The sequence below is a fragment of the Hippopotamus amphibius genome, chromosome 10, assembly GCF_030028045.1.
Source record: "Hippopotamus amphibius kiboko isolate mHipAmp2 chromosome 10, mHipAmp2.hap2, whole genome shotgun sequence".
NCBI lineage: Eukaryota > Metazoa > Chordata > Mammalia > Artiodactyla > Hippopotamidae > Hippopotamus > Hippopotamus amphibius.
The window spans coordinates 48,662,252-48,688,081 of NC_080195.1; the positions used below are offsets into that span (position 1 = coordinate 48,662,252).

Sequence of the window (25,830 nt, forward strand, 5' to 3'; positions counted from 1 at the left end):
ATAGGAATAATATTGAAGTTTAAACTACTGCGGAAACACAAAAATAAAAGATTCGTGCTATCTCCTCCCAATAATACACCCCTATTTTTTTTTAAAAAGACTGTATTTCCTTTCACAGGTAATTGATTTATTTCATAAATACTTGCTGAGTATCTACTAACAGATGAGCACTAATAGAACTATATATGTACTTTTCTTTTGTAAAAATGAGATTACACTGTATATACTCCTGCAGCTTGTATTTATTCACTTAATATATAGTGGACATTTTTCTCTATCAAAATACATAACTGTTTCTGTTTGAGAACTATTTAGGTATCCTGTTTATGTAGCTCTCTCATAATATAGTTAAAGTCCTCTGCTGATAGATATCTAGGTACTTTCCCCGTTTTCCCGGTACAAATAATCCTGCAGTGAAAATCCTTGTACATATGTCTTTGTGCACGTTTGACTGTTTTTGTATATTATAGCTATAGAATTGCTGAGGCAAAGGGTATGTACTGTTGCAGTTTTGACAGATATTGCCAAATTGTCCTTATGGATCATAGAGCTTAAAGTAAAAGCAAAGAAAAAAGAAAGTACTAGTGCTAGAGGGAAAGATAAGAACTTTTTTGGTATTCTTAGGAATTTTTCCTAAGCCTGATAAAAACTTGTGCGCTGTAAAGGAAAGATTGATAAAGCATGTCTCAGAAATCTTTTTCATTTTATGCATAGCAAAACTATAATTACATTCAAAAAGCACCAACAAAATGGGGAAATTTTTTTTTGTAATATGTGATATGACAAAGGCTTGATTTTCCTAATACAGAAAAATGTCACTTACAAAGAAGTAAAACAAAATATGAGCACCCAACAGAACACACTTTATAAACGTGTTAAACTTCACCAGAATAATTTTGGAAAAGATCACTCTGGTTCCATTGTGAATAAACGATGGGGATAGGTGGGAGAGAGGAGGCCAAGATGGGAAGTGAAGAGATTAGTGGTTGCCATTCTAAGTAGCTTCTCTCTCTTTATTCTCTACTATTTCCTTCTTGTTGCCTTGAGAGCATATGTTACTATTCATAATGACTTGTTTGCTAACAGCTCCATGAGAGCAGGAACCATGTCTCTGTTGTCCACCACTGGGATGTCCAGATTCTACTTCACTCAAGGCTGCAGTTGTTAAATGAAAAGTGCCATTTTATAGCCATTAAAAAGAATGAGATAGATCTGTGTGCTGATATCTAACAGTCTTATGGGGGTGGGAGGGGAAAGGCAAGGTTAGAAACTATGGGTATAGTATGATTCATTTAGCTTTAAATATATGTTATATGCAAAACTATTTTCCAGAAAGATGTCAAAGTTAATATTGCTTGCTTCCTAGGGGAGAGTGGAGGTGGGGTGGGAAGGGAGACTTTTCACTGAGAATCATTTGGTATCATTGTTATTTCGTGGTGTTTGAACTTTTTTTACTTTGCGTATGTATTATTCTTTCGGGTAAAAAAGAATTAATGCCTGAAATATCAATTAGAGAAGAAGGATAGGACTTCTGCCAATCAGTTTTTTAAAACACATTTAGTATTTACATAGAACTGCTCAAGCATATAATTGTTAAGCAAAATCAATAAATTCCAAGCCTTTTCTTTTGAAAAAAAAAAGATCTTTTCCAGGTTTGTACTTTTTAAAATTGGGGTAATAATTATTTGACCTGTTTTGTCTTACAGTGTTTTCTCTTCAATCATTGAATAAGTCACTGCAAAATCAATTACAGGAGTCACTAAAGAGCCAAGAATTACTACAGAGTAAAAATGAAGAGCTTTTAAAAGTGATAGAAAGTCAGAAAGATGAAAACAAAAAATTTGCTGATATATTTAAAGAGAAAGATCAAACTTTACTTGAAAATAAACAGCAATTTGACATCGAGACAACAAGAATGAAAATTGGTATGTGTTTGAACTATCGTTATGGTCACTTTTTAAAAAGTAACAAGGAAACTAAAACTTTTTTGTTGTTTTAGAATTGGAGGAAGCCTTAGTCAATGTGAAAAGCTCCCGGTTTAAGTTAGAAGCCGCAGAAAAGGAAAATCAGATATTGGGAATAACATTACGTCAGCGTGATGCCGAGGTGGCTCGACTAAGAGAATTAACCAGGTAATATTGACATCATTTGAATAACTTATGCCTTTTGTTAAATGTATTTATAAACTTCAAAATAATTTCGGACCTGCCTTCTTGCCCCTACCCTTTTCTCAGTGTTTTGCTAATTTCTAATGATGTTTTCTTCTGTTCTGATTAAGTTAAATTCCAAACATGGCTAAATGCTTTTTTTAACCATGTGAAAAGGCCTCTGATGAGGAGCTAAAGACTTGTTCAGCAAGATGGTTAAGAGCCGTCTGAAGCTAGAGAAACCTGAGTGGAATCCTAGCTCTACCGTGTATTTGCTGTATGACCTCGAGCAAGATAATTAACCTTTCTAAACCTTGCATGTAAAGTGGGGACATGATTAAGGTTGCTAGGAGGACTAAGAAATCATTCATGAAAAGCACTTAGCACAGGAAGCCCTCATTCACAGGATCTTGGGTAAGTCATTTAGCCTCTGAGCCTCATTCGTTTCATCAGTAAAATGAGGGAGTTGGCAGCAACTCCTAAGATCCCTTTATTCCTTAACATGTCTTAAGTAAATAAAACCACCTAACTCAATTTTTATATGATATACACTTATAAAGTTCAGTTTTTTCTTGAGATGGTGTACAGGAATTGGATTTTCAATTAATTTTTTAAATCCTAGGGAAGTCAGTTATTTTGGGCCTGAATATCATCAGATCTGACCATGCCTTTGAATGATCCTGGAAATTCATAGTTCTAAATATAAAACAATCCTGAATATAAAACAATCTTCTTTGTATTTCAAATGAGAAGACCTGTTTTGAATTATAAACTTTTTTCCCTAACTTTGAACTATAAACTTTTAGGAAAATAGATGAAATATACATATATTAATAATATAATAATATATTTAATATTAGTTTTGTAAGCATATTTGAAATGACTTTATATAAGCTATTGTTAATATAGAAATATTGCTTTTTTTCCCCACGTTCATCTTTCACAGAGTAATTTCACTCAAACTTTTATCGAACAGTGAAAAAAGCAAAAGACACTTTTATATCCTTGTAGTATTATAATTAATTAGGCTCTAGTCAGAGTTTCTAAAATATTGGCTTATACCACTCTTGTTCAAAGTGAAGTAATTAGGAGAATGTCCCTTCTTATGAAAGTCTTTATAAGGTCTCCAAAGAAAAGCATCTTCTTTTTTCTGAGGAGTAATTTGGGGTAAAGACTCTGTTACTTTTAAGTACTTATGGTAAAAGAAGCCAATCACAATAAGCCACATATTATATGATTTTTTTTTCTAAGAAATGTCTCGAATAGGCGAACCCATGGAAACAACAGGTAGATTAGTAGTTTCCAGGGGCTGGGGGAAGAGGGGAAGAATGGGTAGTGACTGCTAATGGGTACAGAGTTTCTTCCGAGGGTGATGAAAATGTTCTGAAACTAGGTAGAGGTTATGGTTGTACCACTCTATGAATTGTACAACCCACTAAAAAACCCACTAAGTTGTACACTTTAAAAGGGCATATTTTATAGTTTATGAATTATATCGTAATAAACTTTTTTAAAAGTTAAAAAGTAACTTTTTAAATACCTTTTTAAAAATATGTATTAAAGTATACATGGTATATAGTCAGTTTGGAAAAGAAAAACAGGACAGCAAGATAACACAGTCAGGTTCCATGGGCGGTTGCTTAGGTGTCCCTGGGAGCACCTCCTCATTCTAAGGGGCAGGGTTGTCGGCCCCAAGCCTGAAGTGAAGCAGAGGTTCTAGCTCCCTGGGAGTTTTTGTCCCTCAGTTGTTTTTTTCATACTACTAAACCCAGCTCCTTTATGGGCGTGACATCAGAAGCTGATGTTGTCTTTTATTTATAAAGCACTTGGATTTTTTTCAAAGTCCTCTCTCTGTTATTTCATTTGTCCTCATCTATGGGGAAGGATTTAAATATCTGCATTTTCATGGTTGGGGAAACTGGGGCCGTGCAAGCTAAATGTTAATTGAGAGTTAATAACAAGCTGGGACTAGAACTCACATCTTTTTTATTACTAGCCAGGTTTCTTTCACCCTCACACATGGCATGGTCTTAACTAAAACAGTTTATTGCTGGTGACGACTCTATACCTAATCTAGTCTAAGTAAACCTTAGTGTTTTTTCACCTGGGAGATGGGTGGATAAATGCATGGGTTCATTTGCTTATTCATTTATTCAGTGAACATTTATTGTATACTGTGGTCCAAATACATGCGTGTGAAACACACACAAAAATATTTCATCATTTTAGTTTCTAAATATCCACATTGTTAAGCAGAAAGCTTATTCTAGTACTTTGATGATGTATGAAGGGAAATAACATCTTTGTTTTAAGGATAAACTGGACTAAATACGATTTAACATGTGGTACATTTGTGAAGAAAATTGATAACAAAAATGTAAGAACAGTTTTCAGAGCAAGTACAGTTATTCTAGAAATTAGCATAAATGGAAACCCAAAGAAATGAAGGGACCTCCCTGACTTTTACACTGGATGGGACCTGAGCTGGACCTCAGCTAAGACTTCAGATTCCCTCTTTAGCTAGCCTTGCTTCCTGCTTTGAAAAGGACAGCTTCTCTCTGAGAGAAGATGACCCGTTACTGCGAGATTCTTCTGCCTTTTTAAGAAGACACCTTAGTACCTGCTCATTCTTCCCAAATAACACACAGTCTGCCTTTCCCCGTGTTTATTAGGAATGAAAATGGATTCACTGGCCAATTGGATCCTTTTCTTAATATTTACCCTAACATAGAAACATAGAAACTGAGAAAGGTCATTAATTCTTACACATTATCTGCTTTTAGAAAAGACTATGTCTAAAATGTTAGATCTAGACATTTTGTTCTCCTTTTCTTAAGACTCTCAAGAACTTTCCTGTCAGTTTTTTTCCATTGTTGTTAAGGACCTTTTCTTTTTTACACTGAGCGTAAATTCTGCCTCATGACTGCTAGCTTACCTATTAAACATGTGATTAGAGAAGCATAGTGGGCAGGCTTAGCACAGTGTCTTATAGTTCCACCACTGCATTTTCTGAAGATTCAGTACTAGCTTCAAAATGCTAAGTACACCCACTGATGGCAATTTTTGTTTTGCCCTTTAAATTAAAGAGCAAAACAAAACAAACAAAAATGCTCTTGGAGCTCAATTGTCAAAATTCACCCACACTGGGGATTTATAATATGTTTGGTTGTACCCTATGCAATTCAGTTGCATAGGAACATCTCCAGTACTATAGCTGGGCTACTGTGACCATTTAAATTTTACTTTTGACATTAGAGAGTAAAGCAGTGACATCTGACAATACAGATAAATCTTCCTGTTCCTCTACCCCATATCTTTTCCCTATAGCCATACACCTCCGTCAGGTAGGTGTGTATGTGTGTATATATATGTGTGTATATACACATATATATATAGAGTATGTGTTAAAGAGTCTCAGATTTCACAAAATTTTTTAATGCCTTTCTCAGACTACTGGGGAGGGATAATGGAACTAGACGTTTCACACACAAGTTCTGAACAAATTCGCTTTCTTCAGCCTTCAATAGTTTTGAAAAACATCTTTATCACTTTTTTAAGATTTTACTAGAATACATGTTATAAAACCTATAAAATATGAGGAAATTAATACTTTTTCAGTAAATAGTAAATATTCTAATAGCTTCTGAGAGCACTCTTATAAGTGTTGTTATTTAAATTAGTATATTTGTATAAATAGCCAAGGAAGAACTTTACATTTCTTATTATGAAAATGTGCCAGTTTTCCAAGCATTAAAAATCAGTGTGTTTAGCTGAGTCTCATATAATAGAAACACAGATATAATTATTTTGTAGCTGTTTAGGTGCTTGTATTGCTTATTTAATTTTTGGCATATTTTTATCTCTTTACTTACAGAGATTTTTCTTTTAATTTCAAAGACAATAGTGAGTCGCATTTTGTTTACACATGAGAAGCTTAGTGATTGCTATTAATTTCCAGAGATTAAACACTATTACAGTGTCCCTTCCTTCTTTTCTGTATCGCAGATTTTGTACACAGCAAAGATAACATTTTTATTTAAATCTGGAAAGGAACTTCAACATAACGATTTCTTTTCTAAAAATAAATAAAAATAAAAATTGCAGCTTGCAGTCTGGTTGAATTAACTAGTGGGTCATTATTCATTACAGCATTTCTTTAAAGATACGTTTCTATAGCATATTTTTTATCTTTTAATAGTAGCTTATTAGCTTCTTGAAAGAGGTATGAGAAAAAGTGGCTGGTCATTGCCATTTGAAGGGCAATCAGAACTCAAAACATAGCATATTTAAGATGACAGTGTAAGCCAGGTTGGAAAAAAACTGTTTTTTTCCTTTTGTAGGAAAAGAATCACTCATTCTATATCCAAAGATATAGTCACTGCTGTTTTGTATAGAGATTTCCTTTTAGTATTGTATTTGGATGTGTGTAACTATTTTTACACAAATAGTATTGTGACTGTGCTGTTTATGGCCTGCTCTTTTAGATTTATCCTTGTATAATGAACATTTTCCTATCAATAAATATTCTCTACAACATGGCTATAAATGGCTATGATGTATCAATAGTTAGACCGTAGTTTACCTAAACCAGTCCACAGTATTTGAAGATATTAAGTCCATCTATTTTCTATTATAAATTACATATTTGTAAATTTATCTTTGGGTGTAGCCTCTTGGTGAGTAGCAGTAGGATAAATTCCTAGAAGTACAACTTGGTGAATCGAAAGGTGTGGGATATACATACAGATCTTTAAGGCTTCTGATATATTGCCGGTTTGCTAGGAGAGTATACACTCCCACTAGTAGTACGTGCCTCAGCAAGCTTCTCTAACAATGGATATTCTTATTTTCCTATGTGAGCTTGATAGGCCAAAAAAAAAAAATACAAATACAAATAAAATAAAATCATGTTTAAAAAATTTGAATTTCTCTTATAAAAGTTGAACTCTTAGAACATGCTTATGGGCTAATTGTAATCTTTTAAAATTACCTGTTGATGTTCTTTGGATCTTTTTTACGTTGGTGTGCTTCTTTTCCTTATCTGTATTTAAGAGTACATATGATTCAATTCAAATAGACTAAAGCCTTGGTATAAAATGGTTTTAATAGGACTACTAATAAAAGCTGCCATGAAATGAAAACCCACTTGGCCTGAAACTGTGCTAAGCACTTTACCCTTATGTTTTATTATTTTATCTTATTTAATGTTCATTCTAATTCTGAAGTAGTTATCCTCATTTTGCAATTGAGGAACTTGAGATGCAGAAAGATTTAGTGACTTGCCCAAGATCACAGCTAGCGATAGTGCTAAGATATGATGCCACTTCTGTCTGACTTCAAACCCTGTGTGGTTTTCCTTACACTTTTCCTGGAGCCCAGCTGTTGCTTATACCTAATCATACTAGATAATTATCTCTAACTATCCTTTTCTCCCCCAAGGATTATTCCAGCATCCTTTACATGTATACTTTGAATAGGAAGTAATAATTTAAGTACTAACAGAATCCACTAACAAATGAGTGGTGTGTTTACCATTTTGCAGTGTTGCTCAAAAATAAAGCATCTCTATACCTTAGGAGAGAAATTTTTCTGAGCCTCCATTTTTAGATATAATATAATAATATAATTTGATGCAGACCAAGATCTTTTATCATTTATTTTAATTTACTCTTTCCAGAGCATATTCTGTGATTTTGTGCTTTTAGTTGCTTTTTTCCATATTAAGAACCATGTGCTTGCCTCAAATACTTTCTTTAAAGATGAAGTATATCTAAATAAATGGAAGAAGTGGGTACAAGGAAATAATTAGTGTACTCAATTCTTGTTAACAGAACTTTGCAGAGCAGTATGGCAAAGCTCCTCTCAGATCTTAGTATGGACACTGCCCGCTGCAAGCCTGGGAGTAATCTCACCACGTCGCTTCTGAACATTTATGAAAAACAGCCTCAGCATGACCCCATCCCTGCTCACACTTCCATAATGAGTTACCTAAATAAGTTAGAGACAGACTACACTGTTATTACACATTCAGAGCCACTCTCTGCAGTTAACAAGGAGGAAAACACAGTGCCAGATAGACCCTATGAAAACGTTCTGCCCTCCAAAGGCCCTCAACATAGTAACACTAGGAGCATGGAGGAAGTATCAGCCCCTGGAATCACTTCTGCCCTTTCAAAACAGGATTCTGATGAGGAGAGTGAAATTACGACTTTAATAGAAGAGGAGTGTAATTTAGATAAGACAATTTACATTCCTTTTGCTAGAAGCACTTCTAAAAAGAAATCACCACTCTCTGAGAGATTATCCCCCCAGCCACAGGTCAGTGTAGCTCCACCGCAGCTGGTCAGTGGACTCATTGCTGAAAAAGAAGATAAATTGTGTGCACCTGGAGTTTGTTCCACTTCCAGAAAGGAAGAAGACGCACCTGAGAAACTTTCCTGTACAGCTGACATGGAGGACAAGCAACTCCTCAAGAAAATAAAGGAAGCCATTTGCAGGATCCCTCCGGCCGCTGAGGGGCCAGAGGAATTGGCTGCGTGTCACGGCCCCTCCACTTGTCAGAGCAACAGCATTCAAGTGAAAAGTAGTGCAGTCTCTGATGGTAGCTTTTTAAATTCTGACTTAACCTCTGACTGGAGCATCTCTTCTTTTTCAACATTCACTTCTCGTGATGAGCAAGACTTCCGAAATGGCCTTGCAGCACTGGACGCCAACATTGCTAGACTCCAGAAGTCCTTAAGGACTGGTCTTCTGGATTAGTAAACTCAGAAAAAAAGAAAAGTTGTTTTTAAGAATAGAACTTGGCTACATTGAATGTATATTTTAAATTTCTTTAGAGAAAAGTTTTATATTAATTATGTATGAAATAATAAATTGTATGAATAGTAGAATTTTATTGGAATATATTGGCACTGGAGCTTAAAAAACAAGTCGTCCTAAGAAATTTGACATTTGCTAAGAGAAGAAGGTTGTGTGTAACTAGGAAAATACTGTATTATAAATAGTATTTAGTATTTAGCAATTAGAGTTTGTTGTTACTCTGCTGGGCTAAGGGTGCAGGTTGGAAGGATTCTCTGGTGGTTCTAAAGGGTAATGGGAAGGGAGTCTCTGGGTACAATTTACTATATTAAAACTAGAGTTTCTTTTCTCTTTCAGGCTTCCTGTTTGTTTTTTAATGGCATTGTGTTTTTATGTGGGATGCTCTATGCTACAGGCTCATGCTATTGGTGAGACATACAAACATTTATTTGAAGAGAAAAAGTGCCAGTATCTTTTTAAAAAACATTGATTGGTCCAAGAAAATATATATAACATCATAAGTTAGCATATGGTTTCATAAAGCTTTGGCATTTTATTTTTATACAAATGCATGTAAGACCATTAAAAAGTAAAGTCAGACTGATAAAGAAATGCTAACAGGTAAGTTTAAGTTTGGGAAATTTGTTTTTTTAAATAAGAAGTGTTTATTTGTTTTTTGTCATTATATTTGAACATGATGGATTTTATAAATCTTGCACTGGTTGCAATTCTGCCTTTCTGGACCAATTTTTTTTTTTTTTTTTTTTTTTTCAGCACTTTAGCTGAGAACATTTTCTATTCTATAAATAATATGAGTTAGGTTGGTCTCTGCTTCTCTAAACCAGCACTTCCTAACTACTCAGTATCATCTTCTTCCATGTAAACAGGACATTTTAACTCTTAGAAAGCTGTGCATTGTGCGATCACTGATACTTCATACAAGTCACCGGCCTGGTGTCATTGTATTTAGTGCTTGGGCAGGCTTTAGCATTAGGGTGTTCTGCTGGTCCTAGAACCTCTTCCTGCTGGTTTTTAAGTGTTGGGGCTACAACTTCTCACGGACCCAGATATAGTCTCTTTGACATGTTCAGATTTTATAGAAAGAGATTTCTTAGGTCTGAATAGTAAATGAATTCTAAACTGTTTTCACAGAATCATCCATTAATATATTTAACTTCTTACTTCTAGTGTTCATAAATTAATTCCTTGGTTTATGTGGAAGTAACAGGTAACAACCCTTGAACACATAAGTTCAGAAGTACAGTTAAGAAATACAAAATAAGAAAGCAAAGGAGAAAATTGTGTCATCTGTCTATTCCTGAATATTCAGTTGTTATTCATGTGTAGAAGTAAATTCTTCAGATTATTATATGATATCCAAGAAGATTGTTCTCTTTTACCCTTAATATAGGACAGGCATCCTGACATGCAAAGAAAAATTTTTAATGCTTATTGGTTCAATTAACGAGGAGTTAATAATTTGATTGAAGAGCAAGTGAGACTGGAAAAATCCTTGAGGGACCTTTACCAGGGGCTTACTGTTTATTTGATAAAAAACATACACATGGCATAGAAACATGGAAGAATTTGGTTAAATTTTAAGATGAAATATGGCCCTAGCAAAATGGATGGAATAGACAATGAGTTTCATAGAAGTTTAGAGTAGAAAGAAGCCCCAAAATGGTAGTGAAAGACCTAGAAGAGAAGAAACTTCATTTGGATCTTAAAGAATGTATAGGATTTAAATAATTCTGTAAATATCCTCAAAATCTTAACCCCATATAAAGTCAGCATCATCAAAATGTGGGGTTGAGTGGTATATTAAGAGGATGTTAGGTACACCAACCTGACTAAAACAGAGGGGTTGACATTTCTATGTGATAATGGTAATAATAGATGATGATAACACAATTTAGAAGAGCTAGGGTCAGATTGTAGGATGTCTTGCAGCTCCAGGCTGAGGAATGACCATTACACATTATGAAATCATTGGGTGTAAGGGTATCTTGTGGGTTTTTTTTTAAAATTGAGGATCACCAGATGAAATTGGATGTTCTTGAAATTGCATAGAGTAATGGTAAATAAGAATTAGAGGAGAGAGAGGCTAGAGACCACTTAGAAAGCTGTTGTAATAATCCAGATATAAATTGATAACCCTTTAGCAGTAAGAGTGAAAAAGGAGAGACAAATTGAAAATTTTTCAGTAGGCTTGGTGACTTGATAGAAAATGAAAGAAGGAGAAATGAAAGGTGATGCTAAGGTTTTTTGTTTTTAATTAATTAATTTATTTAATTTATTTAGTGGCTGTGTTGGGTCTTTGTTGCTGCACACGGGCTTTCTCTAGTTGCTGTGAGCGGGGGCTACTCTTCATTGTGGTGCGCAGGCTCCTCATTGTAGTGGCTTCTCTTGTTGTGGAGCACGGGCCCCAGGTGTGTGGGCTTCAATAGTTGCGGCACATGGGCTCAGTAGTTGTGGCTCACGGGCTCTAGAGCACAGGCTCAATAGTTGTGGTGCACGGGCTTAGTTGCTCCACAGCACTTGGAATCTTCCCAGGGCAGGGCTCGAACCCGTGTCCCCTGCATTGGCAGGCGGATTCCTTACCACTGTGCCACCTAGGAAGTCCAATGCTAAGGTTTTTAATTTGATCAGTTCAAGTCACACCTAGCATTGTCTAAAATGAAAAATCAAGTTCTTGGTTCAGTTCAAAGTTAACAAATTCCAGTATAAGTCTTGATAACAGTAGTGATAATGGAAAGTGGGCTAAAATGGAGAGGAAGAATGTCTATTCTCAGTAGTTCTCTTCAGATCTTTACACTGGGAGTCGTAACTGCCTTGTTGTCTCAGTAGGGTCATTCTAGTCCCAAATCCCAGCGCTCTCACGAAAACTTTCCTGATGTCCCAGAATGTGAAAAGCATATGGAGTGTCCCCTAACCTCTGAAAGGGTGAGTTCAGCGTCTCCTGATAGATACTGTCTATAGAATAGGAAGGAACTGTCTTCCAGGGTTTTGTCACTATTCTTTGGTCCTTTCTTGGGTCTGTGGAGATAACGTACAAGCTGCTCATAATGGATTTAGTATTTGTGGACTACTGAGATGAAAATTAAAATCTGATTCTATTTGACCAAGTGCGGGGATCCTAGGATCAGGGCTAAAGAAGCCAAAGAAGTACGTGGTGCACATCCTCCTCTTATTCTTGCCACCCTTGGAGTTTAGTGACTTGTCCAGAAATTGTTACTTTTTACTAATGGTCACGTTTATGTCAAGTGCCTTAAAAGTTATAAAGGCCTTCAACCACATGGAAAGTAGGGTAGAATTGCAAAGCCTGGTTAGGTAGAAAGGGCATGCAGCCAGATCACAAGTTAAGTATATATCTAATGCTCATATTGTGGGGCAGTCCCTTCAGCTAAAGATTCATTCATTCATCAATGAATAAATGAAATGAAAGCTCTAATATGTGCCAGGTACTGTTCTGGGCTCTGAGAAAACAACAGTGAGAAAGACAGGTATCCTCTACCCCCCAAGGAGCTTGCATTACGGTGCAACACAAGCGAAGGATAAGTGCTGTGAAGGAAAAGATGGGGTACAAAGAATGACAGAATTGGTTAAAATTTTAATTATTAGAGTAAGAGAGCCCTTCTCAAAAATTATTTCTAGGAGTCTAGATTCTAAGCATACCACTAGTTAAAGTTGAATTTGGTTTGCGAGCTAACACTCCCTACATCACTTTTCAAATCTGTTAATTCTTGATTTCCTTCTGCACAGAATTGCTTAAACAGATGTGTTCTATGAGTATATAACTTATATTTTGATGCTTCAGTGTATCATGTGTAGAGAACTGGGCACTATTTTATTTAAAGCTGTTGACCTGAGTACAACCTCCCAGAGAGTTATTATCAGAGATGGTAAGATCTTAGGGACTTCTGAAGGGCTTAAAATTGGTTTTTGAAAGCACTTCTGTCTATAAAAGTCTTCTCTCTCACTCTCATACTCAGAGGGAGTCTGCCTTACGGTAATACCTACAACTGGGAAGATCCCAGGTGAAAGCTTTTGCCCAGACCACCCTTTTGCCCAGGCTTCTGACAAATTCTTACTCATTCTTCAAACCCACAGCACCACTTCTGTACATTGTATATACCTCTACTGGCACATCAGTTTACATTTCAGCCTCTCCTCCCCTGTGTGCTTAAGAGCCAGGACCAGGACCCTGTGACACTTGATGCCTATTATATAGTAGGCAGTTAATAACTACTGCTGGACTTAGGTAAATCCCTGACAAATGGTCATTTAGGCTTCAGTTAATTTCCTCCTGGTATGGGCAAGTTTGTACAACAGCTTATTTATAGCTTTATTGCATACATCTAAGCTCTTAATTTAGCCTCCTTGTAACTTTTATTCTTTATACCTACTATTAACTTCTGAAGCAAAATTCACTTGTTTAGCAAACAATTGCACACTACTGCTTGTGCTGTGGAGAAGCCACAGATTCTGAAATCTTTAGGAGGGGAAATAGGGGAGAGACATTTTTTAAACAGTCACCAGTACAAAGATAATCTATCCCACCTGCCTACCTCACCAGTTTGTGCGAAGGATAAAGGTAGGCAAAGCACTTTGAAAACTGAAGGGCAGTGTACAGTGTGACTTCTGACAACATTTAAAGAGCCCTCCCACACTGTTGGTGGGAATGTAATTGGTGCAGCCACTATGGAGTTTCCTTAAAAAACTAAAAATAGAGCTACCATATGATCCAGCAATCCTACTCCTGGGCAGATATCTGGAAAAGATGAAAACTCTAATTCAAAAAGATTAAACCCCAATGTTCATAGTAGCACTATTTTTACAAGAGCCAAGACATGGAAACAACCCAAGTGCCCACCAACAGACGTTTGGTTTAAGATATGGTATATATATGTGTGTGTATGTATGTATATATATGTATACACACATAACACACACAATGGAATATTACTCAGCCATTAAAAAGAATGAAATAATTGCCATTTGCAGCAACATGGATGGACCTAAAGGATATTATACTGAGTGAAGTAAGTCGGAAAGAAAAAGACAAATATATGATATTGCTTATATGTGGGATCTAAAAAATAATACAAATGAATCTATACACAAAACAGAAACAGACTCATAGACAGAAAACAGGCTCATGGTTACCAAAGGGGGAAAGTGGGGAGGGCAGGAAGGGTAAATTATGAGTATGGGATTAACAGACACAAACTAATATGCATGAAATAGATAAGCAACAAGGATTTACTGTACAGCACAGGGAACTATATTCAATATCTTGTAATAACCTATAATGGAAATAATCTGGAAAAAATATATATAACTGAATTGCTTTGCTGCACACCTGAAATTAACACAATATTGTAAATAAACAAAGCTTCAGTTTAAAAAATAATAATAATAAAGAGCCCTCTCTGTATACTGCTTGCCCACTTTTGATGTCCTCCAGTTTGTCAAGGTCTTAAAATTTAAATCCAGCAGTGAGCTCCGGATGTGATCTGACCAAGCAGAATACAGTTAGATTATCATTTCCTATAATCTTGTTAAAGTTATTTTAAAATGGTCTAAGATTGAGTTGGCTGTCTTTAGCCATCGCAGTATACTACATATCATATTATGGCTGTAGTTAGTGTCCAGATAATATTGTCATTCTCGGTGTTTTGTGTGGCATCATGTTAGGACAGCTTGGGGAGCCAGGTCCTGTCCAGCTACAAATGAACAGTTCTTCAAAGACAGCTTGGTGCCAAACAAGTGGCCTCGGCTGCCCCTAAAGGAAGACCTCACATTTACCACAACTCGAAGTGTTCTTCTTGAAGTCAGGTCTGCTCCTGGAGGCCATAAAGAATGGTGAAAAGAGCTAGTCTGGGAATTAGGAGACTTGAGTTTGGGTTCTACTGCAGTCTTTCTGTGTGAACCATTTTTTCCAGTTACAAAATGTGGGGATTTGACTAAAAGTTCTCTTAGGTCACTCCATGATTCGACAATCTATTTAGTAACATAGTTGCAGCATGTGGGATCTTAGTTCCCAGACCAGGGATTGAACCCACACCCCCTGCGTGGAAAGTGTGGAGTCTTAACTACTGGACTGCCAGGGAAGTCCCCAAAAATCTCTTTCAATTAGTCAACCATGTGAGTTTTGCTCAGAGTATTTAGAACTTTATATGAAGCAGACAGGTCACTCTCCCAATCAATAGGATGGCCCTGACAATGCCAAAGGAGATTTGAAGAAAGAAGGGGGGTCATTATTTGTCACATGTGATTCAGAAAACTCTGATTTTCCTCGTATCTCTGATAATTCCATCTATCTTAGAGTTGATTTTTGAACATCATCATTTCTATTAACATTCCCTACTTAGAAGTTTAAAATACTCCTGGTATAAAAGCATTGTAGATCATTTTTGCTTTATGTTTTACAGACACCAGTTTTTATAGATAAAAGGAACCTTATGATCATCTAGCCCAATCTCAGTTTTAGAAATATGGAAATTGAAACATTTGCTCAAGGCCCACGGCTAACACCTTGAACCAGTTATTGTGACTCTCAGTCTACTTTCTTCACTATGTTGTCTCCTTGATATCTGACTCTCATGACCATTTGAACCCCTGGGGCCTCAAATCTGTCACCAGAATCTAGCTGTATGCCATCTTTCTGTACTAGCATGGTCTAATAACAAGGAATTCCTTTTGTAATTTATCATGAGGATTAAATAAGTGAAAATGCTTTGCAAACTATCAACACTAGTTGATAGTGGTCACTAATTATATATAGTTGGTCTACACGTATATGTGTGTGCGCTGTACTAGACACTTAAGGTTTCGTTTTTGTTTTATGAAAGACACAGTGTTCTTAAATTCTCTGTTTAGCATGTGGCATAATGCTAGTAAAACAATTTTCCCACCTATCACTTGGCCATTTCCATCAAAAGTCATTATTTAAACTTGCTTTTAAAGTAGATGGAGAAAGTTACATGAGTTTTTCTCCCATCAACACTGACATTCACAGTGAGTTTGGACATTTCCAGGATCCCAGCAATGTGCTCCATTCAACCCAAGAGTAAGAGGGCTCATTTCCCATGGAAATCTCAAGGAGACATGCAGAAGTATCACAAACTGTCCAGGAGGAAAGTGTGGTCCCCTTTGGAGCTGGACACTTACACATTTGTTCAAATCTAAAACAAGGAGCGTTGTCCACTCCTCAGTAGGGAGCATACAGCCAAGATACATATTTTCACCCCACCATCCTTTCCAGATTATTCTGCACTTGGCTGTGAACGCTAGCCCCAGAATGGAGTAGGAGACCAGAATCAAGTATTTTAAAAGTCAGTAGCTCCAAAATAAGCAGAACAGATCCTTTTGGAGGGTAGTAGTTTGTGGTTTGGCAAGAAAAAATGAGTAAAGGAAAAATAAAATTTTAAATCCAGAGCTTCAATGGATGGAGAGAAAATTAATCTTTTTCCTTTTTCTTTTCTTTAGGTCAATACTATCAGACTTGCTGTCTTAGGATAGGGAGATAGAATTGGTGGAAGATGGGACACAAACTAGAACAAGCCAGTAAATAAATTTTTGAGTAAGTAGGTCTTCACCATTTAGAGCAATGACCTATATGCCACCACTCCACCCTTCCCCCGCCACAAAGCTAATGATCATTTTTTCACCAGAGACTCAGACTACTTGTCATCACCTCCCCACCCCCTACCCCACCGCCATCTCAACTGGTCTAAAAATCCATTTGGTCAGATTTCTGTAATAATGGATGACTAACACATAAAACAGCTCCTCTTGTCCCCTAACTTACCCAGAAAGAGTATGAGAATTTAAATTGTAGTTTTGTATCTTTGGCTAAAGTTTGAGAAAAGGTCATGATAGATCATTGATGAATATAAGACACTGGAACAGGCAATGATATTTAAGTCTATGGGAAAGTTCATTTTAATAATGGTGCATTAGAAGAGAATGAGCCCTGGACTGGGAGTCAGGTGACCAAGTGAGTCTGTCTTCATAGTCTTTGTGACCTTCAACCATTTATAATTTTTTTTTAAACATTTTAAATGCCTTTTTTTTTCTGGCTGCGTTGGGTCTTAGTTGCAGCATGTGGGATCTTTTGTTGTGGTGCGCAGGCTTTTCTCTAGTTGTAGTGCATGGGTTTCTTACTAATTGTGGTCCGTGGGCTCTCTAGTTGTGGCATGTGGGCTCTAGAGCGCGCAGGCTTAGTTGCCCCATGGCATGTGGAATCTTAGTTCCCTGACCAGGGATCAAGCCCGTGTCCCCTGCATTGGAAAGTGGATTCTTCACCACTGGACCACCAGGGAAGTCCCAACCATTTGTAATTTGTTAGCTCTCTAGTGTGTGCCACACTGAGCATTTAAACACCAGACAAAGTTTGCCCCCTGAGGGACTTAGAGCTCCAGGATCTGCCAAATGAAGAGATATGATCTCAAAGACTCTCTCCAGCTCAAAATGTTACAACTTCCAAGGAGAAGGTTTGCAACAGCAAAGGAACTAGACACATAGCACTGATGGACACACACCATGTTACTGTCATAGAATGTTAGCTTTGGATTGCTATTCTTTCTTTTTTCCTCTAATACTCATCTCTTGGGTGCCCTCCATATTTATTTTTATTCTAGATGATATCACTTGCAAAGAGTATCTTTGTGTGGTGACTCTCTGAAGACTTGAATATTTTTATTTCACTTGAATATTTTCATTTAAACTATAGTTTCCATTGGATTTCAATGTGAAGATGGAAGTGTAAAGTTGTCCTTTCCCCCTTCTTTTGTAGAAATCAAAACCAACAAGAGAAGAACAAATGCCATTTGTGGGGAAAATTAGGAGATAGCTCTAAAACCAAGTTACAGATGAGCTAGAACTGCCAAAAGAAGTACTTATCAATCAGGGTACAAACAGAGGGAGTGCTGTGGTTCCAGACAGCAGAAAGAGCTAGCAGAGTACACTTCTCAATGATGAACAGCTCACCCAGAGGGAAGCATTGTAAATCCTTAGTTTATGACAGTGGGAAGAAGATCCATAAGCTTCACCTTGGGGGAAAAATATAGATGCCTATTGCCATGTAGAGCAGTAACGCTGAACAAATCACTCCACAAAACTCTGAAGATTGAGGAAAATTCCAGCCCTTCTTATACACAAGCATTCTGCAAATAGCCAATCCAGGAAAACCTTCCTTATTTGCTTAAAAAAAAAAAAAAAATCATCAGGAAGAACCAGCAGAAGATCTATACTAGAATATTTTGAGGAAAAAAAAAAGAGGAAAGAAACAGAAAAATAAAACTGTAAATTAAAAATACATCAAAAAAATGTTGCCATAGAGTAAAGTTTTGACTAAATATTTGGCCATGAACTTTTAAAACTGATTTTAACGACTATTTATTCAAATCAAGAGCATTGAACAGAGAAGCAAAAACTTAGGGACAAGGTGATGAGACAGCAGGAGCAAATGAAGCAGGAACTGGAAGAGTTTAGGAAAGAAATGGAAGGAAAAAATTAGGCCGCCTCAGAAATAAAGGCAAAATTGAAAGTAAGATGAGGGAAAATCAGATTTAAAACATAATGGTTTCGATATAAAATCCTAGATTCTAACTTGTTTTCCTTCAGCACTTTGCACACTGCCCTGTTGCCTTCTGGCTCCCAGTGGCGATGAGGAAGCCTGGCATGGAAATGAAAAGAAAGTTCACTGTACTGTAGGAATCTTTCCTCTTAGCAAACTTTGTGGCTTTCAAGGTGATATAATTTTTCTCTCTGGAAGCCTTCAGAATTTTTTCTGGCTTTGATGATCTTAAATTTCACTGGAATGAATATTACAGTGTTTTGTTTTTGTTTTTGTCTCCTGTTAGTGCTCTACGCGCGCTTTAAAGCAGTCATCTTATATCTTTTTCTAATTCTGGAAAATTCTCAGTCATTATTTCTTCATATATTTCTTTGTAATTTGTTTTTCTCTCTGCTTTGATTCCTATTAAGCTTCTACTTCAAACCTATGTGTCACTTAACTTTTATTTTGACCAAATGAATGTACATATATAGGATCCTATCATGCTTGCTTTTTTCCATCAGCGTTCATCCTCTACCTCCTCTCCCCATGTTAACCCCTTTCCTATTCCCTAGCCACAAACCTGTAACCTATACTCATAGCCAATATTTTCTCCATGCTCATAAAACCCTACATGAATCCTTGTATTTATAAAAATTTCCGGGAGTTGATCATTGTTTTGCAAAAATGGGTCATGTTATACTCATTTTTCTGTATTTTTACTTTCTCACACTTAGAAGCACCTATGAAAATCCCTCTAGATGGCAAGTCATTTGTATGGATCTAATTCATTTTTTTAATACTTCATGATATGGAGAGAGAATTCTACAATTTATTCAATTGTTTGGATAAGTTGTATATAACAGAAACTAGTTATTTCAAGTAGAAAGTGATTTAATGTAGGAAATTCTGGACTTACCAAATCATTAGAGGGACCCAAATAGCAGGCTCCAGGCTGGGCCTCCAGGGATGACTCCCACTCCCACAACAGTCCCATAGAACCTGCCCCTCAGGGAAACTGCAGTGTCCCTCACAGTCAGGAAGTTGCTGTCCCAGCTGCTTGTTTCAGAATGGCACCACCCTAGCTGCAACCTGGGGGGTCGGGAAGCTACCACCAGAACTTTTGACCCCAGATCCACACCACCTGTATCAGACCTGCACTAGTACAACTGACTGGTGAGGTTAAATCACAATCTAGAACACCAGATTCAAGGGAGCCTGGGAACTGTGTCTTTGGTTTCCCAGCCTCTGCAGAATAGAAAGACACACAAGAAAAGGGTGAACTAGAGGGAGAGTGGACCAATCTACCAAACATGCCATAGACTAGATTGCTGTAGATTGGGTTTCTGTACGAACAGTTTCACAGTCGACACACCTATAATGTGGCCTCATGGGTTTCTACTTCTATTCCTAAGGAATAGGGTCCCAGGAGTAAAATTTCTGGGACAAGGGATGTATGTATTTTAAAAAATAGATCTTGCCAATTGCTTTTTGAAAGTTTGTAACACTTTACATTTCTGACAACCATGTGTGAGAATTGCCTTCATGCATAGCATGCAATCAGCAGTAGGAACAATGGCTTGGGCAGTGTGTGTGTGTGTGTGTGTGTGTGTGTATGTATGTATGTGTGTGCACGCTTTTTTATTGTGGAGAATTTCAAACGTGCACAACAGTAGGCAAATAGTGTAACAAATGATCATGTTCTTCTCTGGCAGCCTTAACCATGCCTGATTCTGTCCCTTATACTTCCCCCTGTTTTATGTTATTTTAAAGCAAATTCCAGGTGCCATATTATTTCATTTATAAATAAAAGTATAAATGTATGTCTAAATAATGTCACACAATATTATTATAAAATCTAAAAAATTAACAATAATTATTCATTAAATATTCAGCCAGTGTTTACATTTTATTTGAGTAAGGATTCAAATAAGGCCCACAAATTGCAGCGAATTAAAGTGTTTTATGTGTCTTTTAATTTATAGTCTCTCCTTCCATCTTTTTGTTCCTTACAGTTTATTTGTTAAAAGAACCAGGTTGTCGGTGCCGTGAAGTTTCTTACAGTCTGAATTTTGTAGGTTGCCTCCCTGTGTTGTAGTGGAATGTTATTCTAGTTATTTCCTGTGAATTGGTAGTGGAATCTAGAGGCTTGGTCAGATTCAGTTTTGATCTTTATGACAAGAATAATTCATAGATGATTTCTGTTCCTCTACTGGGACTCACATAATGTCTGGTTGTCTCTCCCTTTGTGATGTTAGCACCCACTGATGGTCAATGTCCAGATCCATTAGGGTTGCAAAATGGTGACCGTCCAACTCTGTCCGTTTTCATCTGTGATACAGAATACATCTATTAAGAAAAACTTCCTCCCCTCTGCTATTTGGTTACCCAACAGTTCATTTACCCAAGACAAGAAAAATGCTTAATTCTTTCTAGTTACTTACCAGTTTTCAAAATAATGAATTGGTTCCCTAGCATCCTTCAGTGGTATTTTTTAGTATCACTGTGAATTCATGGATTAAATTTATTTCATGTGTTTCAACCCACTGTTGTTATTCTTATGGATACTTAAATTGTCACACATTTAATCAGTAGAAGCTTTGCTATGGCTGTTTTTGTGTTTGCCAGTGTGATGGGTGTCAAGCAATTTTATGTTACTTACATTTTTATTGCCCTGATTTCTATCACATGAATATGAATTTGACCATATTCATGTATTTGTTGGGCCTTTTGGCTTTACTCACTAGTAAGTTGTTTATTTGCATCCTTTGCACAATTTTCTATTTGCATTGCTGGTTTTGTCTTATCAATTTTTAAGGGTGCTTTGTATAGAAAGTAATCCTTTGTGAGAATATAGTAGCACAATCATTTTTTCAGACATTGATTGCAGTTAACTTTGTCTTAGTACCTTTTGCCAAACCAAAAAAAAAAAAAATTATTTGTATATGGTCAAATATGCTTGCCTTTTATTTTATGGTTTCTTAGTTCTTGGGAAGGAAAGTCTCCCCAAACCATAGATTGTTCATAGAATCTCATAGACAGTTTTCTTCAACTTTAAAAATTATTTTTCTTTTACACTGAAATCCTTAACCCCTTTGCAGTTTACTTTTGAATTTAGTATAAGGTAGTAATCCACTTTTATTGTCTTTCATATGGGTAGCCAGTTATGCCTACACTTAAAAAAAAAAAAAAAAGAGTTCATCTTTTTCCCACTAAACTACTAGTTTGGCACACAAACATTTCTAATAGCTGCTGTAATATTATTACCAGTTATTTATTCTGTTCCACAAATACATTTTTATACACCCTTACTAATGCCATATTGATTTGAATACATAAACTTTATAGTACAACTGACATCTTAGTAAGCCCCGGTACATACTCACTCTCTCTTTTCATATGTTTCTATAGCTGTATTCACTATTCTTTGGCATTATTTTTCTATTGAATTTTAGAATCATTTGATCTAATTCCAGGAAAAACCTTGTTGGAATTCTAATTGGAACTACATTAAATTTATATTTTAAAATTTGTAGAATTAACAGTTTTTTAATCATCTTTCCATCTAGGAACATGGTATGACTTTCAATTTATTAAAATCCTATTTTGTGTCTTTCAATAATTTTTTCCTCAATTTGTTTCAGTATAGATCCTGAGTCTATCTTGTTAAATTTATTTCTAAGCATTTAGAATTTTTGTCACTAACATGATTTGAAATGAATTTTTACTAGCAGCATGAAGATTATAAAGACATAAGAAAGAAATTTTTAGACAGACTGTCCAGTCACTGGAACTTGTAACTGAATTAAAAGCTCCTCTTATATTATCAGGAAGGAAAGCTGGATACGCATCTTTCTAAGGCCATTTAGGTAAGGTCTTGCTAAGAGGTTAGGGGAGGGACCAGATGAGCCCTGGAAGACCCAGAAAGAAGGGAAATCTGGAATGTTGCTGTTTTAGCCAACCTCCTAATGTCAGCCCTCATGTGAGGGCTCGACTTAATTAGCGAATTTTTCCAGTGGGTACATGGTCATGTAAGAGACCATTATGAAACATGTTGGGATAATCCAGGGCAAAAACTTCCCGAGGAAGATTTTCTTCTCTTTGTTATTTTCCTCTTAGAAATTCCATTTTGCTGTTATGATATAGTTTGTTTTGTTTTTGCAATAAATACCTTTTTGTCGTTGTTTATTTCCATAGATAAATAATTACAATAAATGTACTCATTCATTCACTTTGTGTATTCACAAATAATGGAAAGAATTTTAGCCCAGTGGAGGCCAGTGTTAATATGCTTTGCAGTGCATCTTCTCATTCAAACTTCAAAACAACACTATTAAGTAGACAGGGTTTATTTAGTTTGTATCTCGTTTTTAACAATTAGGAAATTAAGGCCCAGAAGAATTTAAGTTACTTGTCCAAGGTCACACAACTAGTTAATGACAAAGCTTCCATGCAAACCAAGTGGCTGACTCAGAAGATCTTACTGCTAAACTATACTCCCTTCACACAACAAATCTGAGATGGAAATGTATGACTTACCCTCTAACCTCTGTTTCTACTTCTGAAAAACAAAGGATTTTTAATAGATGATATCATCTGGCCGTAGATTCTCATTATGCAAAAAATTGAGTTTACGGAATTTATAAATCAATGGTCTTACATATAAACACCCCCAAGTTTGCTTTACAATATATAGATTTCTCAGCAATGATTTTCTTTTTTTTTAAAGCTCTTTATTGGAATATAATTGGTTTACACTGTTGTGCTAGTTTTTGCTGTACACCAAAGTGATTTTATTTATACACATATCCCCATATCCCCTCCCTCCCGCAACTCCCTCCCACCCTCCCTCCCGCAACTCCCTCCCACCCTCCCTATTCTGGCCCTCTAAGTCATCACCCATCATCGAGATTATCTCCCTATGTTATGCAGCAACTTCCCACTAGCTATCTGTTTTACATTTGGTAGTGTATATATGTCAATGCTACTCTCTCACTTCGTCCCAGCTTCCCTTTGCACCACCCCCCAACCCCATGTCCTCAAGTCCATTCTCTACATCTGCATTCTTATTCTTGCCCTGTCACTGGGTTCATCAGTACCATTTTTTTAGATTCCATATATATGAGTTAGCTTATGGTATTTGTTTTTCTCTTTCTGGCTTACTCCACTCTGTATGACAGACTCTAGGTCCATCCACCTCACTAGGAATAACTCAATTTCATTCCTTTTTATGGCTGAGTAATATTCCATTGTATATATGTGCCACATCTTCTTTATTCATTCATCTGTTGATGGGCATTTAGGTTGCTTCCATGACCTGGCTATTGTAAGTAATGCTGCAGTGAACACTGTGGTACATGTTTCGTTTTGGATTATGGTTTTCTCTGGGTATATGCCCAGGAGTGGGATTGCTGGGTCATATGGTGGTTCTATTTTGTTTTTTAAGGAACCTCCATACTGTTTTCCATAGTGGCTGTACCAATTTACATTCCTACCAACAGTGCAGGAGGGTTCCCTTTTCTTTGCACCCACTCCAGCATGTATTGTTTGTAGATTTTTTGATGATGGCCATTCTGACCAGTGTGAAGTGATACCTCATTGTGGCTTTGACTTGCATTTCTCTAATGATTAGTGATGTTGAGCATCTTTTCATATGTTTGTTGGCCATCTGCATGTCTTTGGAGAAATGTCTATTTAGGTCTTCCACCCATTTTTGGATTGGGTTATTTGCTTTTTTGGTATTAAGCTGCTTGAGCTGCTTATATATTTTGGAGATTAATCACTTGTCAGTTGCTTCATTGGCAAATATTTTCTCCCATTCTGAGGGTTGTCTTCTTGTCTTGTTTATGGTTTCTTTTGCTGTGCAAAAGCTTTTAAGTTTCATTAGGTCCCATTTGTTTATTCTTGATTTTATTTCCATTATTCTAGGAGGTGGGTCCAAAAGGATCTTGCTTTGATGTATGTCATAGAGGGTTCTGCCTATGTTTTCCTCTAAAAGTTTTATAGTGTCTGGCCTTACATTTAGCTCTTTAATCCATTTTGAGTTTATTTTTGTATATGGTGTTAGGAAGTATTCTAATCTCATTCTTTGACATGTTGCTGTCCAATTTTCCCAGCACCACTTATTGAAGAGGCTGTCTTTTCTCCATTATATATTCTTGCCTCCTTTGCAAAGATAAGGTGCCCATATGTGCGTGGATTTATCTCTGGGGTCTCTATCCTGTTCCATTGATCTGTATTTCTGTTTTTGTGCCAGTACCATACTGCCTTGATCACTGTAGCCTTGTAGTATAGTTTGAAGTCAGGGAGCCTGATTCCTCCAGCTCTATCTTTCCTTCTCAATATTGCTTTGGCTATTTGGGGTCTTTTGTCAGCCATGAATTTCATGTGCTCATTTTGTCCTTAAATGTGGTCTTTGCTATACTGGTTATTTATGGCACCTCCTTCTTTGGTTTCCAAGATAAACCTCTACAATGTGTTTGTGGGAGAGAAGGAGCAGACAGAGGCCCTATAGGTTATTAGCAGTAGAATATGAGGAAGAATGATAGAATGTGAAATAACAGAATGTGATCACCTGAGTTCCTATTTGTTCATTTAAACTGTTGTTGCTATTCTTTCAGGCTATATAAAACAGTGGATTTAAGTGTTCTGCAAAGTCTTATACAAAAGCACAATACATGAAACAGAGAAAAGCAGTGCTGCTCTGGACAAGAAATGGGTGGGGATCTGGGGACCTGGCCCCAGTTCCCACTCCATTCCCTATATCATCTCCTTGGAATATGGGGATTCTACAGCTTGAAATCATTGATTTAGATCTTAAACTTGTTTCTAACATTATAATAACCATAGGAACTTTAAGATAACATTTTGAACTAAATTTTAGGATTATTATTATAAGTGATCTAATAAAATAGCCCTTTCCTAAAAGATGCCCAAGAAATTCTCAAGAGAGAAGACTTGTGGGATTGCAGGGTGCAGCTGTGGGGGAGATGACACTTTTTACTTTCTACCTCCTATAGTGTTCTTTTCTTCCTTTTTCTTTTTAATAGCAATTATAATATGTGACTTTAATGGTTAAAAATTAATTTAAACATTTTTTTCCTGGAATTTGGAATTATATTTTCTTTAATGGGTTTGTAGTCAAATATTTTCCCCCCAAAGATAAGCTTTTTCAGCTATGTATTGATAATTCATGACAAAATAGGATTTAAAGTATAAAAAATCAATGTACAGTAAATACTTACAGAAATAAATCCACAAATGCATTATGGAGTTCAGTGTATTTTTTCATTTGGTAATGCCTCTGGTTGAGGCACTGGTCTT

General features: G+C 36.4%; 1 protein-coding gene across 5 annotated transcripts in view; it reads left to right on the forward strand.

The window, feature by feature from the left end:
• CCDC14 (coiled-coil domain containing 14) overlaps positions 1-9,362 on the forward strand; it is a 38,622-nt gene extending 29,260 nt beyond the window's left edge. For 3 of the 5 annotated variants that reach the window (XM_057697879.1, XM_057697880.1, XM_057697881.1), the window contains 3 exons: positions 1,707-1,925; positions 2,000-2,132; positions 7,979-9,362. In XM_057697879.1, the coding sequence (XP_057553862.1) occupies positions 1,707-1,925; positions 2,000-2,132; positions 7,979-8,906 (1,280 nt within the window). In that variant the 3' untranslated portion in view covers positions 8,907-9,362. Of the gene's footprint in view, positions 1-1,706; positions 1,926-1,999; positions 2,133-2,278; positions 2,556-7,978 lie in introns of those variants that run through there. The other 2 variants (XM_057697883.1, XM_057697882.1) reach the window with 2 other exon arrangements.
• Positions 9,363-25,830: the final 16,468 nt, after the last annotated feature.